This window comes from Rhipicephalus microplus, chromosome X, assembly GCF_043290135.1.
Source record: "Rhipicephalus microplus isolate Deutch F79 chromosome X, USDA_Rmic, whole genome shotgun sequence".
Taxonomy (NCBI): domain Eukaryota; kingdom Metazoa; phylum Arthropoda; class Arachnida; order Ixodida; family Ixodidae; genus Rhipicephalus; species Rhipicephalus microplus.
This window is the reverse complement of record NC_134710.1, coordinates 272,014,411-272,031,970: the sequence shown is the minus strand read 5'-3', so window position 1 is coordinate 272,031,970 and position 17,560 is coordinate 272,014,411. Positions and strand designations below refer to the sequence as shown.

General features: G+C 41.9%; 1 protein-coding gene across 4 annotated transcripts in view; it reads right to left on the bottom strand.

Moving 5' to 3' along the window:
* The window catches only part of LOC119161500 (histone-lysine N-methyltransferase SMYD3), an 84,830-nt gene that overhangs the window by 47,359 nt on the left and 19,911 nt on the right, over positions 1 to 17,560 (bottom strand). For all 4 annotated transcript variants that reach the window (XM_037414012.2, XM_037414014.2, XM_037414015.2 and 1 more), the window contains exons 6-7: positions 12,475 to 12,605; positions 6 to 73 (exon numbers count right to left, since the gene is read on the bottom strand). In XM_037414012.2, coding sequence (XP_037269909.1) covers positions 6 to 73; positions 12,475 to 12,605 — 199 coding nt within the window. The remainder of the gene's footprint in view (positions 1 to 5; positions 74 to 12,474; positions 12,606 to 17,560) is intronic.

The following is a 17,560-nucleotide window of genomic DNA, read 5'->3' as shown; positions in this document are numbered from 1 at the left end:
CTTACCCAATATATAAGCCAGTTCCAATAGGAGTGTGTTCATCACTGCATATGCAATAGCTGTTAATAATCATCTGAAATAAAGAATTCATAAAAAAATGTTAACCTAAGCCACATGACTTGAAGCACTTGAATGGATGTTTTTAGTGCTTGGGACTACTAAATGCTACTAAATGCTTATTGACTACTAAACTACTAAACGCTTATTGAACAGAAGGTTCAAAGTAAAAAACAAAGTCCTGTATTCAAGTTTCAAAAGGTATGCTTCACAACATTACAAAAAGGTTCTCAGGTTTTCTCTTACTTTCTATGATTACAGACAGTACATTATAACTACGTAATGAAGTGACACAATAGTTAATAACAGGTCAACCTCGCACATGCGTACTTGGAATCCCACTGAAATAATGAGAAAGTGGTGGGCCTCATGTGCAGATTAGCCCTTTTCGGCCTACTGCGATGTTTTTGTTTTTTTCTTTGCTCAGAGATACATTTCTTGCTTTAATATTTCCTGTGTACATACTGAGCTACATGTGCCTATAATGCTTTGTTTTATAGGTTATAAAATATTCCTGGAGCAACAAGCAATAAAGCTTATTATTCAGCATTAAATTGAGCATTGTACAAAGCTGAATTCCAATTTCTTTCTTGCCTGACTTGAATTTACTTTGTTGTTGGGGCGGTGCCCTTGCCCAGGGTGTTTATATATAAAGGTGTGGATTTTCCTTAAATGAAGCCAGTTGTTAGTTTGTGCCTGTCCTCGTGTGTATCTCCCTGTGTGTTGTGCTTAGTTGCGCCCTCATGATGGTTTCCATATGACAAGCACACAGCGAGCGAAAGCCACTAAACTGCCTGTGCCAACCAGCGGTCCCTTCCTGCAAATGCGAAACTTATAGGCATGACCTCCTATATATTAATGATTGATATGTCGGGTTTGACGTCCCAAAACCACTATATGATTATGAGAGACGTTGTAGTGGAGGGCTCCGGAAATTTTGATTGATTGATTGATTGATTGATATGTGGGGTTTAACGTCCCAAAACCACTATATGATTATGAGAGACGCCGTAGTGGAGGGCTCCGGTAATTTAGACCACCTGGGGTTCTTTAACGTGCACCCAAATCTGAGCACACGGGCCTCGACATTTCCGCCTCCATCGGAAATGCAGCCGCCGCAGCCGGGATTCGAACCCGCGCCCTGCGGGTCAGCAGCCGAGTACCTTAGCCACTAGACCACCGCGGCGGGGCAAATTTTGACCACATAGGTTTCTTTAACTTGCACCCAAATCTGACCACACGGGCCTACAGAATTTTCGCCTCCATCAAAATTGCAGCTGAGCCAGTCGGGATTCAACCCGCGACTTGCAGGTCAACAACCGAGTATTTTAGCACCTAGACCACAGCGGCGAGGCGACCTCCTCTGTAGAAGGTCATGCTTTAAGGCCCACCCATGTACACGCCTGGTATTTTCGAGCTACGAAGGGCCATTCCTCGCCATCGCGTCACAGGTTACTGGAAAATCAGAATAAATCATTTCTCACCCAAAAAACAACATGAGGATTTCCGAAACATGGTGGACCCTGATTCTCGCTTCGGTTGCAATTCGCTTTTCATGATTTTTATCCGCGTGTACTTCAAGGGATGCAAGATATAGGCTGCCTTTTCTACAATATCTTCTCATGTGAACAGCGAGACAGCAGCAATATTTTGTCGTTGTGTTATCAATGGCTTGTTTTAATGCTTTGGTGGTAGCTTGCTTCTATGTCAACGACAACGATATTATCGCAGTCGTCGTGTGAGGTTGCTACGAAGTTGGCAAAGTGCATCGTAGCATCGCAGCACAAGCTTATGGACGCCCCTCGAGATCACAGCAAATACCGCTGTTGCGGTTAAACGATTGCGAGAAAAGAAAATCACAAAATGCTTTCATGAAGTGCACCGGCGGCACGGCTAGCACAGCTTGCAAAAGATAGTGTTTTGAACCACTGAAGATGAGTGAAGTGCAACAAAGAAGCTGTTTTCAAGCAGCATACGCATATAGACATCGGACTCTGCCCAGGCGGCACTGCCGCCAGCAGCGCCCTCATCACTGCACTGGCCATAACTGGGTAGTGCCAAAAGAGACGTCTGCAAGCAAATGTGCATAAGCCCTTCTCTTTCCTTAGTGTTGAGGCACGGTTTCCTGAAAATCGAGGACCTGGCAAGCTTCTTCCGTCAAGCCAACCTCGCTTAGGAAGCTTATCGAAGTGAACTGTGGGTACAATACAAAAGATGATTCTGCGTGCTATAACTCACAATTTGAGTGGAAGCGAGCATCACGTGAGATGAGTTCCAGGTAAGTACCTCTACGTGGGTTCTGTAACGCCTAAACGCATAAACTCGAATATACACATGTTGCCAAAGCGATAAAGTGCATACACGAGCAATATATCTTACAATCAGTGGTATGAAGCTCGCTTTATCTGGCACGAATGGTCCCACCGATTTCTGTCTTTGCAGCTGCATTCTCCATATCCGTCTCTCACTTCCTGCGCATTGAATTGTTTTATTATGAATCCTAGAATGTTCTGTTGACAGTTGTTTTATATAGAAAACGGGAATACATTCGTTGTCACTTTGTTGGAGTACAACGAAAGGCAAGACCGAGGCCTCCGAGATAGCTCTGGCGATTGCGAAGACCAACGGCAAAAAAAAAAAAACCTGATTGTGGTCACGATCAAAATATTGCAATTTACCTGTACAACTAACGTGTTTGCATTTGCTAGTTAAAGCCAGAACTTAGAATCTTCAAAGCCTATACGCGCGATGCTGTGTGGTGGCAACTACCTCAGATTATCTGCGATCGTGGCGTGTGCGATGTTTACAGTGCGTGTCACCAGTGTAGTTTTGCACGGGGTGCACCGCGGTCAAATGTTCTGTTGAGCTTCATACTCAAAGTTACCGTTGTTCTCTGTCAAGGCTAGTCAAAACAATAGAGAGATTTAGTTGCACGTCTGCAGGAGCAGTACGGACGCAGCCTGCCAGCAATTTGCAATGGGAGTCTGCATCCGTACGACTGCTGCGAACATGCACCTAAATCTGTCTAATAATGAGAGACCTAGATTATTACACTTTTTGATGTGACCGGCTGTGCAGAACGGCAATATTTCACTTACCCAACACATTCACAATGGCTTATATCTAGCACTCTTGCTAGTCTGCGTTGCGACAGCTATAAATCGCAAAAAACGAAGTAATTTATGTCCATTGTAATTCACAATGCGAAAGCAGCATTTACAGAGGTCTTTCTTTGAGGAGCGCGGAGCTGTTACGTCTGCTCTTATTTTCGCCATCGTTCTGGTGAGTGAACCAGCAAGAACGTCATGGCAGTTTGGTGATGCGTTCGACTGGTGGAGAGAAATCCATAGCTCTTTTTCTGAGTTCTGAATATGGAAGAACACCTAATGTTTAGCTTAATCGTTATTTTTTCCATGGTAGTAGCACCTAGTTGCGCAGTAAACTGTGCAAAGACACGGCTGCTCGATCTTCCCCATTTGGTGCAGCCTGCCGAATCATTTCCCGAACAAAAAAGCGCGCGTGAAAGCAAAAGTTGACTGACCGGCCACGGCAACAGGTGAGGGCGCTGCACATCGGTGGGGTAATCGCACTTGCACCTGCTTGCGCCATGTATTGTGCAGGCGTAATTTCATTTATTCTATCTATACTGAGATAATCCTATCCTGCCATCGTTCGGCCAGCATGTGATGGCATTTGTTCTTCCAGACTGCTGTTATCAAGAAGCTACTGAGTTCATTCCTTGCCAACTGGGTAGAGCTCTTTGCAGCTGGCTAGAACACATACTAAGAGACTTTTAGAAACCACTCTTCTGCAAAGCCCACAGTTTGTGACATTTGGCAATATTTCAGTAATAAATTAAATGTATGTGAGACTATAATGATTCCATGACATATACCTACGTATATGTCAACGTCACTATATGCAAATAAATGCCCACAGCAGGCCCGTAGCCAGAACCACGGTGTCAGAAGTAGTTAAGGTGGACCGATGGCGCTTCCAGAGCAAAAAACTTTCATCCCCGTTTTGTAGAAAGAACCCTAGATGGCGCCACAATGACCGTGGCTCAAACGCAGTTCGCTTCAAGGCCGCAAAAGCAACTCGAAAAAAAAAAAAAAAAACAAAAAAAACAACTGCTTTCATTTGATAACGAGTACAAAAGTATTAAAAACGGCGAACAATCATTGCATTTTGACGATACAGCATAAATAGCTGTGGAAAATGTTTTCTTTTAAATTAAAATGATGAAATAGGAGAGGTTGGTGCCATTATGGTGGCACCAGCTACTTCTTTTCTCTTAGTAGACATGATACGGAAAATGTTCAATTCACCACATCGAAGGTTCGCGATAGGAGCATATGTTTTCGCAGTCACAAACATCCGATCACGAATTCAAACATGCGATGATAAAGTCCAGTGTAATTATGAAAAAGGTTAGTTCTTGGTTGAATTATTGTTTACGTAGTAGTTAGACAAAAATAACTTGTTAGTCGAAGTCTTGCAGCAGAAAAACTTAATTAGATTTTTGTCGCGCTGGTCGCATTTTGATGAAGCAGACCCGAGTGCTGTCTGATGAAAAGCGTGTGAACTTGAGCTTCTTTAAAGTAAAAAAAACACAGCGTGCAAAAACAAAAGACGAGACAGATGAAACACGATTCTGCCATGCCAGTGCACGTTACAAAACACCACATTGTCAAAAATTCCGGAACCTTTCACTATGGCGTGCTCATATTCATATCGTGGTTTTAGCGCATAAAACCACAGATATTTTCATTGTTAACAAGCGTAGTTCTCGTTCGAGAACAGGAGAACGGCCCATGTAGGTCTATAGAGATTTTTCAAAGCAAAAGAGCAACTCTCAACTCATAAACGGCACATTCTATTACAGCGATGTAGAGATGCATTCATATCTAAATGACCACAAACAGAATAGGACAGCACCTCAACTCAAAAGGAAAGCAGTATTGAAGACATGTGTGAAAAATGAAACCTATCCGTTTCGATTTCAAGGTAGCAAATTAACTACTTGACTAGTTTTGAAAGCTTGCAGAACTTTTGAAACTTGTTCACCTCATTATTTTTCATTTGTTTGCAATATTTGCGCATACGCACTCCTTCATAATAGTGGAGCACTTGTGCCATCATGTCTACTTTATGTTCTTTACATGGACACGAGAGGTTGTACTTATCTAACACAAAGTCAATAGCCAAATATTACACTTCCTTATCGCCGACGTGCTTCTGAAATTTTCGCTCAACTTCTTTCAAAAGATCAAATAGAGTGGCATTAGTGTGCGTAAGCCCTCCTTTTGTCTTCAAAACTACAAGAGCTGATGCAGCCCTTGACATATCAGCTGTCCCAGTCAGTTCAAGCTTGCACTTGGAACAATTTGCATTTTTTTAAAAGTTTTTGGCAAAAAAAAAATGCATACATAATAAATTATGCAGTCGGTAACACTGTCTGATGCAGGCATTGAGGTAAATACATCGTCACACTCAATCTCATCCTGCACCAATTCGTCAAGCCTGTTCTTAAGCTCATCCAGCGTGACTGGCTAGCCAGATCCTCCTTGAAAGCTGATGTTAAATCATGAAAGCTAAGAAGTCGTCGCTCTTGACTAAGTACCTGGCAAGTCCCATATTTGGGTGGCTCCCATATTTGGGAGTCTGTAAATGAATAGCATGCTGTATAATTGCAAGAACGTCGGCAAGCAGTGATGTTCATTTTGGCCTGCTGCTTGGCATAACACCAAAAAACGTTTCCAAAATATTTTTGTTAAACTTTGCAGTTAACACATATTTGAAGTCCCATTTCTTTAACAAGTAGTTTGAGAGCTCAATCGTCGACAGAATAGTCACTTGCAAGCCCTCAAAAGTGCTTCACAAAAAAACACCAGGCTTGCGCGTAAGTCGCAGCTCAGTCACAGCGAAAGCTAAAAGAGCGAGCGGCCTTTCAGAGCCTTTTCGAAATACCCAGTGGGTAACTACTGCAAGCACACTTGCTTGATACCCACTAGGTCATTATTAATAATATTTTGGGTAGAAGGCCGGAATTAGCTATGCTATTTTTTGTCAATCTTCTGAGAAACATCCCATCTGCTAAACACTTGCAAGGAATTTTGTGCCATTTCTTCATGCAGTGGCTGACGACGATGAGAAAGTATGGCTGAAGTGGGTATGCGCCACAGTTAATAGGAAACAAGAACAAGCTTTTGTAATGGGTTGGAGCATTGATTTCCCACTCGTTACGCTATTCGCATTGTGTGACGACTGGTTGTTCTTTTCTGATTTAAAATGCTTTATAAGTCGTATTAATGCGATTGCTTTTCCGACATCAAGCCTGCCTACGGCAAGTTTGACAAGTCACAAGCACCGGTGTAACTCAGGGGTAGAATACTGGGCTGGAACCCAGTGGACCCGGGTTCGAGCCCCACTGTGTAATTGGTGCTAGGTCAAGCCTGCCTAAGGCAAGTTTGACAAGTTACAAGCACCGGAGTTGCTCAGTGGTAGAATACTGGGCTGGCACCTGGGTGGCATTGGTGCTAGGTTTATTTTTTCTAGTTTCGCGCGATGTGGTTACAAACACCGGCGACGGTGGCGGCGGACAACTGCGTGTGACCCGAGTTGTAATATCATAAACCTTTCGCTGTAGAAAAAAAAAATTATCAGGATCAATTCGTCCTGCCTTCAGTTCTCCCTCCCAATTATTGGGCCATTGTAGACATGACTCTAGCCCTTTAAACATTTTTCCGCCTAATCTTAGACCTTCCTTAGAGTGAACATAACCTAACCTAAATTTATTCTAGCATACAAATTCAAGTTAGACAATAAAAACTCGATGTCTGCGATTCATGGCATCAAAAATGTTATGAATTTGCACAGTGAAATCGACTTTTTTCGTGCATGTGTGGTAGCCAGATTCGCACTGGGGCATAAAACACTTCTTTCCCATTTCACGACTTGCTCACATGAGCAGCATGGACTGTCATCAGGCACACACAAAAGAACAATGAAAACAAGAGTGCAACGTGATGACAACTGCTTTGTCGGAACAACACTGTACGTGGTCTGAATGATGCCCGCTCGCCACTTGCACAGCTGTGAGCCACGTGACTGCTCCTGCCATCTCGTGGCGCGGTGGAGCGGAGGAACCAAAGTTGAGTGCAGCGAGCACGGGGCGGCGGAGCTCCGTCGTTCCACCTATACATTTAACACCGTGGCCAGAACCTTTTTACAGGGAGGGGGAGGGAGGGCATGACTTTAATTTTGAGAGGAGCACCCTCTTAAAATGGCCATTTTTCGCTCTCTATACCATGGCAAAAAAAATTTCAGGGGGGGACGTGCCTGATATGCCACCCCTTGGCTATGCCTCAGGCACTTAGTATACCTTTATAAAAAAAATCATTACTGATCATTGTCCAATTCACATTATACCTAGATATATACCGTGGAGATAAATATGTCACGATATGCACAGTACATTTTCTAAATAAAATAAACATAAACCTCAGCTAGTAACTAGACACTGAATTTAGAGCCACTGTATTTTGATTATTACCAATAACATTATTAATGCCATGTTGAGTTCCTGTACAAGAAAGGTAAAGGCGAGGATCTTATGCTTCCTTAATTGCAATCAAACAGCCAAACTTACAGCATGTACCTAATAGAGTGCATGTATAGAGAACCACCTAGCTCCAAAAAATGAATTGTTGGGCTAGTTAGTAGTGTATAACAGGCTTTGACATATTACCGCAAGCATATTAGACATTGCTTCACTTCATGCAGAAAACCAGTCTAACGGCACACATTCAATACACATGTTGCTACTGGCAATATCGCTGAGCCTGCTCCAACAATTTTTTCGCCGGCATGCCCATGTCCCCAAAATACATTCAAACAAAACTGGATATAACAAAATATCGGTTATAACAAAGTAAACTAAAAATATTTTTGTGATATAGTGTTAAAATAACCTTTATAACAAATTTTTGGATATAACAAACTTATTTCGTGTAAGATGCAACTTTGTTATAATTAGGTTTGAGTGTATCTCGAAATCCACATATGTAGCCCGCTATCATTGGTGCTCAGGGGTAACCTTAGATTTCAGTGGGCTTGGATTAGCTCGTAACTAAGTCTAAATCGCAGCAAATGAACGATATAGACACCATAAAAATCTTCTTCTTATAATAATATGTGGGGTTTTATATCCCAAAACCATCATATGATTATCAGAGATGCCGTAATAGAGGGCTCCAGAAATTTCAGCCATGCATCTGGTGTTCTTTAATGTGCACTGACATCCCACAATACACGGGCCTCTACTATTCATCGAAATACGACCACAGCGGCTGGAATCGAAGCCGCGACCAATAGCCGAGCCCCTGCCACTGTTCCACCGAGGTAGACCGTTCTTAATAATGATGATGAAGATGACAATAATAATAATAATAATAATATCTGACGTCTCAGTACTAAAACCACAATATGATTATGAGCCATGCTGAGGGGAGGGAGGGATGCTTAAGATATTTTTAACACCCCAGAGTTGAATATATCCTAAGCATCTGGAGCACACAGCCTTCAACAGCCGTGGCTGGGATAGTCTTCTTTTCTGTGTTTGTCGTATGGCTTGCGCTAATATGTGTCACTCAGTCATCGGCCACTAATCCAGCTAAAGTGACGCAGCCTATTCATGAGAGCATGACAAAGCACTGATCAGAAACGCGTGAATCTATCGACGCAGATAGCCGAAGAGAGCTTTGGGAGAAACACCTGTATAGTCGGTAGCTAGCACCATAGCCGATGCGGCGGGTTGAAAGGGAACTAGCGCTCTCACAGGCAGGGAAGAGCAATCAGCGGGCCGCACCAACGGAGAAGATCGAGTGGCCGTGGCAAGGGAGTGTAGCTTTGCACTACCCAAAACTGCACCGACAGGCGACGCTACGTGTCTGCAAACACCAGAGTCTGACATCTATGACAATTGCGAAAGAATAAGCAATCTAACTTTTCTTCTTTTTTGCATTAACACATTTTGGTCATCTCGAAATAGTTTTTTTAAAATTTGCTCAGCACAATAAACGCACCCCCAACTTTACTCCGATTTTTTTTGAGAAAAAAAGTGCATTCATTACGTTAGTAAATAAGATATCAGTTAAATAATGAAAATTAATTTTTAAAATCAATCATTACTAGCACACCTGTGATACTTTTGATATCACACTCTGCATTATTAAAAAACTTTATGGTCAAAAATTAATGCTCAGATATTTCTGATACAATGCATCATTCCTAATCACTATATGACAGTAATTAGCAAGATCGACAACTTGCACTCGTACCTGATGTATATGTGGGTGTTGTTGACCTTGCACAATTACACAAGAAATAAAGCTAAAACATTTGCAGTTAAGGTGATGGTGAAGAGCTTCAAAATTTCGTGGACTGCCACACGAACTATGGACTGCCAAACGAAGACGCGAGCTGGTGCAGTCTACAGAAGCCATGATTACATTACCCAACTATTAACCTAACCATGTTAATGAACATCCTTCAATATTAAACGTAAAAATACAATTGGTAAAAGTGAGTGTTCTTGAATATGTTTTCAAAGCAAAGTCAATGACACTAATACCATGCCATTCTGGTCTTGTAGACAAGGTACCAGTTCAGTAGAGCAATAATTAATGCTAGGCAAAGAAAATGATCAGAGAAAAAGGGGTTGTGCACGCACAAGATAGTTGGATAGTATTCTGGAGGCCCAAGGAAAACTTGTGAGCTAAAAGAAAGTATTAAATAGGTTTCACTGGTTCTCAAACTCATGGTGTCACCAGGAGTCGTGAAAAGTTCCACAGTAGTTATTAAAAGTAACAGGTGCAAAGAAATGTTGGGGCAGGAAGGAGGAGTTACGGCACATCTCATTATTATGCAGATGACAACTCGTGCGAAAAAAAGAAATGAATGTAATAGGCTTCGACTTATAAAAATTTGCACACACTTAAATTGCATGTCATGCACACATAATTTCTGCATGACCAATGATGACCTGATACAACATTAATTATTTTTACAATTTAATAAGACATGCACAGCCAAGTGTCGAGAGCAGTGTCGCGGAGTTGCCACTCGGGAATTGAAGTGAATCCAAAGTCATTCCACATTTTCGCGACCTCGGAATCGAATAGGAATGGAATTACGCACATTTTTTACGATATAAAATGGGAATGCAATTACGTCTTTTTCTGAAAGTAAAGCACTTTTTTGTGCACTTGCTCTTTTTCAGACTTCAAACTTCAAACGTTAGTAAACCAGACCCTCTAATTCAACAATAAAGCAGTAATTTAAAAAGCCTTGGATGATTACAAGCATGGTACATTTATAAGCAACATGCCTACTATAATTTCGTCTATATATAGACTGGGTTGCTCCAAAGTTTTTCTGTATTCTTCGCGTAACCACGCCTCTATGACATGGTATCCGCCTTGTGGAACTATACAATGGTGGCAAACCCACCTCACACCTTGTAATTTTTCCCCCTCAGTGGCGCCTCAGTCGCCTGCTGTCTTCTTATCCTTGACTTTGTTTTTGCTTCTGCCACCATGGGATACTCGGACGCATATTCGACAAAGTGCTTCTCCAAGTTGTGATGCGTATCGACACTGGTGTGCTGTCTCACCACATATTACCCCCCTCCCTTTTTTTTCGGAATACTGTCCCCCCCTCTCCTACACACACGGGTGCCCTTGCCTGAAGCTCTATCGCAAAAGTTTATAGGTCAGTGCAGCGTACGTTTGTACATGATGAACTGCGCATGTGATGAACTGTTGTACAAGATGAAACGTGCAGAGAGATAAAACAGGCTTTTGAAAACATTGGTTCTGGTAGCCAGCCAATGCAGGCCATCCCATGTAACTAAGGTGGCACCTCCCCGTATTCCTGGGGATGCAACGATGTGCTAAGTCGTCATTTTAGTATTAAAACATTTTAAGCTTAAACAATATTAACATGCACTTTAAAAGAAAAGGCCTGCTTGTTCACCTAAATAAATATTAACCATTTATTTGTCAGAAGAAACACTTACCTTTTTGTAAGTGAAAGTAGTAAGATGCTGATTAGTGAAACTTGTTAGCTTGTAAAGTAGTTGGTGAATAGTGCTGACCCAAATAATCAATACATTGCTGAATCTTTAGTTAATGGGCATTTATATGTGCATGTACATTGACACATCAAGATAATTCAATTACATATGTATATATAGGGTAATAAGTGAAGAGCAATTGTCCATATAATAATTAGTGGCTGCTAATTACTTCATGTAATTACAATGGCAAGTGCACAACACGGCAACTTACACAGAGGCGTGAAAGAACCACAAACAAGGGCATACACACAAACCTGCACACATAATTCTAAGATATAGCTGTTATCATATACTGTAGCAGCCGTTTACTGGCTATTTATGCTTCTTCTTTGGAATAGCACACTGTGTACTGGTCAGCAGCTATAACATTTAGAAAAATAATGGACGTTTTGTACACATCATGGTCTGCTCTTTTATGTGTGTAATTACTAAGCACAAAATTTTTATTTCAAAATAATTGATAAATTTAAGATTGGTATAAATTTTTATTCAAAGTGTCACGATTACACCAGGATATACGGTGGTGTTTACGAGAGATCTGGCAATGTATGTGGATTAATAGTTATCTAGTTAAAAATACCAGTAAAGCATTTCTGGTTAGTAACAGCAAAAGTGTGAAACTTTGCTAGCTGCTGTCTATAGTAAAGAGATGCCGCGAAAGTGGTAAAATATGCTCGAAAGAAGTAAATGCATGCGTTCCCAACTGTTTACTAGCTTTTTAAAAATTGTGCTCACCATGCAAATACCATAGGTAGCGGGAGAACTGCACCTAAAGGAACTAGTAGTGTGGTTGTACTGCACACGAGATAAGTCACCAAGCCACTATCCCTCGACCGTGGTAACGTGTTAAGCAAATTTATGCAGTTCTTACTGATGTGATGACATTATCTTTATGTTGTTAGAACTATTCTTAGCCAGATAAAACAATTAAGGTATGCCTTTCCTACATTGAGGAATTGCAAAAATGGAATTCACCTGCCTGGCCGTTCCCGGGGTGGGAATGGGCTCCGAGGATCCTCATTCCGAATCCTCATTCCGAGGATTCGAAAAGAATAGAATTACGACAAGTTGCAACTTTCCCAGAATAGAATTGACATGGAATGGTGCCCATTCCACAACACTGGTCTAGAGCTTATTTTCAAGCGAAAATAGGACAACGACAAGACATATGGCACTTGTTATCACCAATACAAGCGCTACATTATACAGGCAATAGATTGGTACAGCATAAAGTACCAAACACATATTGTAACCTCATAAGTTCACAAAATACTTACTTTGCCATAAATCTCCAGGCCAACCTCAGGTTCTGGTAGATACTTGTCATCCAGGAAAATTTTGCTGGTCTCCCAGAGTCGTTTAAATTCTTTGAAGTAGCGTGGGTGGTCAATTTTAATGGAATCCACATCTAAATATGGCAAGAAAAAACGAGTTATCTGAGTGGTACAAATCACAAAATAATACAGTTATGATAAAGTATACATCAACACACAAATACTGCTGATGTTGGGAAGCACTTGGAAGTCTCTTCACACAGACGACAGAGATGGGTAAATATTGCAAGCCATGAGAAACTTTTTTCAGAAATTGTGATACTACTTGCCAGATATATGCAGTGAAAATAGGTCTTATGTAGTCAAAATACTGAGAGTTGTCAAGTGAGTAAATATATTGTTTTGAAAAACAGAAGTTGAATTTCCAACTTTCACTGGTGTAGCATGCTTTCTACTGCTGCTAGAACACTTAGAAGGAGTAGCCACACGAATAATCTGACCAAATTTGACTGTCACCTTACACTGATGCAAACATAGAAGTGTCATCAGTGCAATATGAGCCACGAGTACAGCCTAAAAGGTATTTTATAATTGAGCTTTTAAGTTGGTGAAAGTGCCGATTCGGAAATAGAAGCAAATTGAGTGGGTACCATGAATTTCACGAGCTCTGGCGGGTTACCAGAGATGTGCATGAGATGAACAGTGGTAGCAACACCTGATGATGCAGAACCTAACCAAAGACCCACTAAAATAACATTGCACCGACCTACCAGCTAACTCTGTGTAAAGCATTGGTAGTGAGATAATTATAGACTCACAGTATTTTAACTGCCTTTTTCTGACAAGAACAGTTAAGCGACTAAAAAAAGCTGAAAAAAAATTATTGTAGTTAGACAAAATTCTGCAAGATGTCACTACTGGTTTTACAGCAGCCGCTGCTGCTGCAGCATCCATCCGTGGCTCTGGTAACCCTACGTACGCAAATGTTAAGAAGTCTCCAGACAAAACCAAAGCTCTCTACAGCTGAGATTGTACTGCAAGGTGGACAAATAACTGCTTTGGTGCTCCAACATATGTATGTGGGATTGGTATGCCTATAGAATGCAGCGTTGCCTGATATGAATACGAGTCAGCAATGCGTATATCATGCCACTTACATGTCCCACATGCACGCTGTTACACAGCACGAATGTGGTGATTTCACTGTTCCTTCGTCACTTCTCAACCTGCTACATTACAAATGATTCCAGCGAAAATGTTTCAGCACGCCTAATGTTGCAGCTGCCCCAAGCCTCACCGAAAACGTTGCCTTAGTTGGTCGACGACAAGAACAAAATTGCAGCCCCTGGCAAGATTTGTGAAGCGAATAAAGCTTTTCTGAATGATTTTTGCACTCCTCCCACCTCCTTCAACCATCGTGGCACTAGATAAGTAATGTAGTTTGACAATCGAGAAATTAAGCACTTGCAGCGCTCAACACAGCAGAAAAAACAACAGGGCTGGCAACATACAAGAGGCTGGAAAGTGACATCACCGGCTCTCGAGGTCACACGATAGTATTGGTTGACGAGCAGGCCGACTATGCCACAAGGCCGCCGCGTGCTTTTCGAAAATCAAAACTGCTTCCTGTCGTAACATAAGAGCTTATAGCTAAACAGTCATGTCGTGGGGGGGCAAATTAGTTTCACTGTCACTGTTAACAAGACAGTAGCCACTGGTTAAGACCCAAAAACAAAGGTGCACAAATTTTTTGTTTCTACTCCTTTAAATGACCCCTAAACCTCCAAGAGGTCAAAATTCAGTTGTGGAGGGGAAGTTGTGCATGAGTGTACAACCTACACAGATCTGTCACAAAACGGTGAGAATTTTTTTAAACGGGTGCTGTAATAGCGAATTGAGATGCGTTTGATTATCAAAACGCGGTGATTGCTGTTTTCATTTTTTCCTTTGCTACCCACCACTGGTGTCCTCTCTCAAAGCTGCTTTGCCCTCTCGCTGAGTGCCACTTTAGGTATCTCTTTGCCCATCATGCAAGTTTTACAGCGAAAGCTGTTATGAGATCAGAACACAGGTCACGCGCAGCGCCGTAGTTGTTCGCCATCGCCGATGTCCGTAACCAGTATCAAACAAAAACAACACTCAGTAAATGATAAACATTAATGACACAATGGGATTCGAACCCGGGTACGCAGCGTGCCAGACCACTGAGCCATGCCAGTGCTTGGAACTCTTTTCTAAACTGGCCTTAGGCAGGCTTGATGTCGGAAAAGGAATCGCGTTAACATGAGTTATAAGGCGTTTTAGAACATCAAATGAACAGCCAGTCATCACACAATAAGAACTGCATAATGAGTGGGTCATCCAATGCTTCAACCCATTAGAAAACTTGTTTTTGATCACCTATTAACTGTGGTGCATACCCACTTCAGGCATATTTCTTCATCATCATCAGCCACTGCATAAAAAAAATGCACAACACTTTTAACAAATGTGTAGCGGATACCACTCTTCTCCGAAGAATGACAAGGATAGCATAGTAAATGCTGGCCTACTACACACAATTTATGATTATTTATGGTGTAGTGGGTACCCTGCAGTGTACTTGTAGCATCCCAAAGAGTGTTTAGAAAATGCTCTGAAAGACCGCTCTTCTATCTTTCCCTGCGACTGTGCTGCGCGTTCCCCATAAGCCTGGCGTTTTTTTTAAACATTTTTTTTACTTCATATTTTTTACTCTCCTCTTTACCTTACTTTCTTTTTTTATTGCAATAGCAATTATATGAACACTATCAGGTGAATTTTATCGCCAGCATTGACATCAGCGTTGCCGTCACTCACCGTATATGCATACATATCTGTATATACGATATCTAAACGCAAGGAACCAAAATAATCCAGAAAAAACTCCGGCACGCAGAATAGAACTTGGGACCTCCGAGTCATGAGTGTGAGGCGTTAACCACAGTGCCACTGAGGAGATGTCATTCAACGTTCAAACGGCAAGCTAATTATGTATACCACTTACCGCTGGTAACAGGCATCTTTGGGGAAACTATTGTGTTTTCAGTATTACCAGCAAGATGGCGCAATGAGCATGCGTCGCGGCGATGTGAAGGCGTGTGCTTTCATCTCCCATGCATACTTTGCCCAGTGGAGAGGAGGGGGTGGACGCTCACTCGCACGCCCTTATCTCGCGGTGGGAAGGATTGCACGTTTGGGCTGGCCTTCGGCTTTCATTGAAACGATTCTGTTGTAGTTACCGAGTGCACAAAGGCCACTGCAGTCAGTAATCACATACACAGTCTCCGTAAGTAAAAAGGGCCCACTTTTCAGACACAGTGAAGTAACAACCGAGACGCTTATTCGCATTCATGTGTACCTATGAGTATGTTTCGTGCATCAGTTGTGCACGAGAAATGCGGGGCAAGTTTAGATCTGCTTTCCATTCTGCGTGTGACCTTGCAATTTGTTGCTATCGCATTCACTGCTTTGCTTTTGCGGCAAAACTGTGACTTTTTGTTTTGTTTCACACTCCCTGTTCCTTCGACCCCCATTTTCCCGTGAGTGTATCGGTTGATGTGTCCTCACATGACAGACAGTTTTTGTGCACTCCACACTCTATTTTCTTACCTTTTCGTATTTTTCCATAGAATCACCCCCCCCCCCCCCGTCCTCTCTATTGGGCAGTCTGCGCACAAGTGGTTTGTGCGTGCCTAGAAGAACATGTGCCGCAGGGAGGTGGCGCAGGCGGGCAACACGACAAACAACAAGGAGCGCAGATAGCTGCTTGCATACTAACCGGTTGCTTGAGCAATCGCAGCATGCATGCGCCACGCGTCAGAATGCACTGTGCTGTATGTCACACGGAGGCCAAAAAAGCCCAGAGAGGAGGAGAGATTTTTCTTTCGAATTTGGGGCATGCTGGCAGCTTGTAGCACTGCCAGGTGTGGATTCATTGATCATGACTGCATTCAGCACACGATGCACATGCTCACTTCAAATGTTTAAAAAAATATCAGAGGTGGTTTAGGGGGTTCCTTAAAGTTTAAATGAGAGATAGAGAAGAGATGATCACTAGCAACTGCACTGGATCCTTAATACTATTAAATCTTTCGTTACCGCGTGAGAATGGTTGTTTTTCATATGTCTCGAGAAGATCCTTTTCGTCAGTTTGAAAAGTACTCCAGCATGCATTCCAGCATAGAAAACTTTGCAGAATGAAATGATCTTTCCAAAAAATATAGGTTGTAGAGCAACAAAAATATTTTAGAATGAATTAAAAATGTGAAAAGTGTGAAATTTTTCGTCGCCAGCTGGTAAACAGTGGAATAAAAAACATTATATATGCAAAAATATTCAAAACAAAGAAAATTGAGCATATTTTGTAGATAAATGACCCAGGAACAGTATAAAAATAGTTAGTGTTGTATAAACTGTTTCTCTTCACATAGACAAAAAAATCAGAACCGAGGTGTTGCTTCATTGCTCATGCCATGCAGTGAAAAATTGCATGATTTTTCGAGAGACACAAGTGTACTTGTACACTCTTTTCAGTAAATTATCATCGCCTTGCAATAAGAGTTTCTAGGTATTCCAATATAGACTGTAACCCGTAATGTGAATATTTCCTTTATAAATGAGATGTCCAATAAACTTTGCTATTTAGTTAAGCGTCACCTCTTTCCATAAGCCACATCTCTCCGCATAAGTTGGCGTTGCAATATATGCATCCAAGCATATTCCCTTGCATCTTTGTGCATATCGTAATAAAAAAAGAACAATGTCGTGCGCAGTTCTAAAATGTTTCGCACTGCTTCGTAGTCAGGGCCAAGATGTGCTCCGGGGGCCTTCTTGCCGTTAGAAGAAGCTCTGCAGCCGCCGCCACCACACCATGCTCTAGCGAATTGTAGACCACGCACGTAACCTGAGTAACTATAAGATTATGCACAAAGGTCAAAAGCTATATGCACTTGTGGCAGAGGAGACAACTTGAGGATGTAAACAAAACAAACCCATGAACGGCTACGGATGTCTCGAGCTGACGCAAAACATCGTCCCCATGAAACTTCGCACTGAGGTACTGTTATCC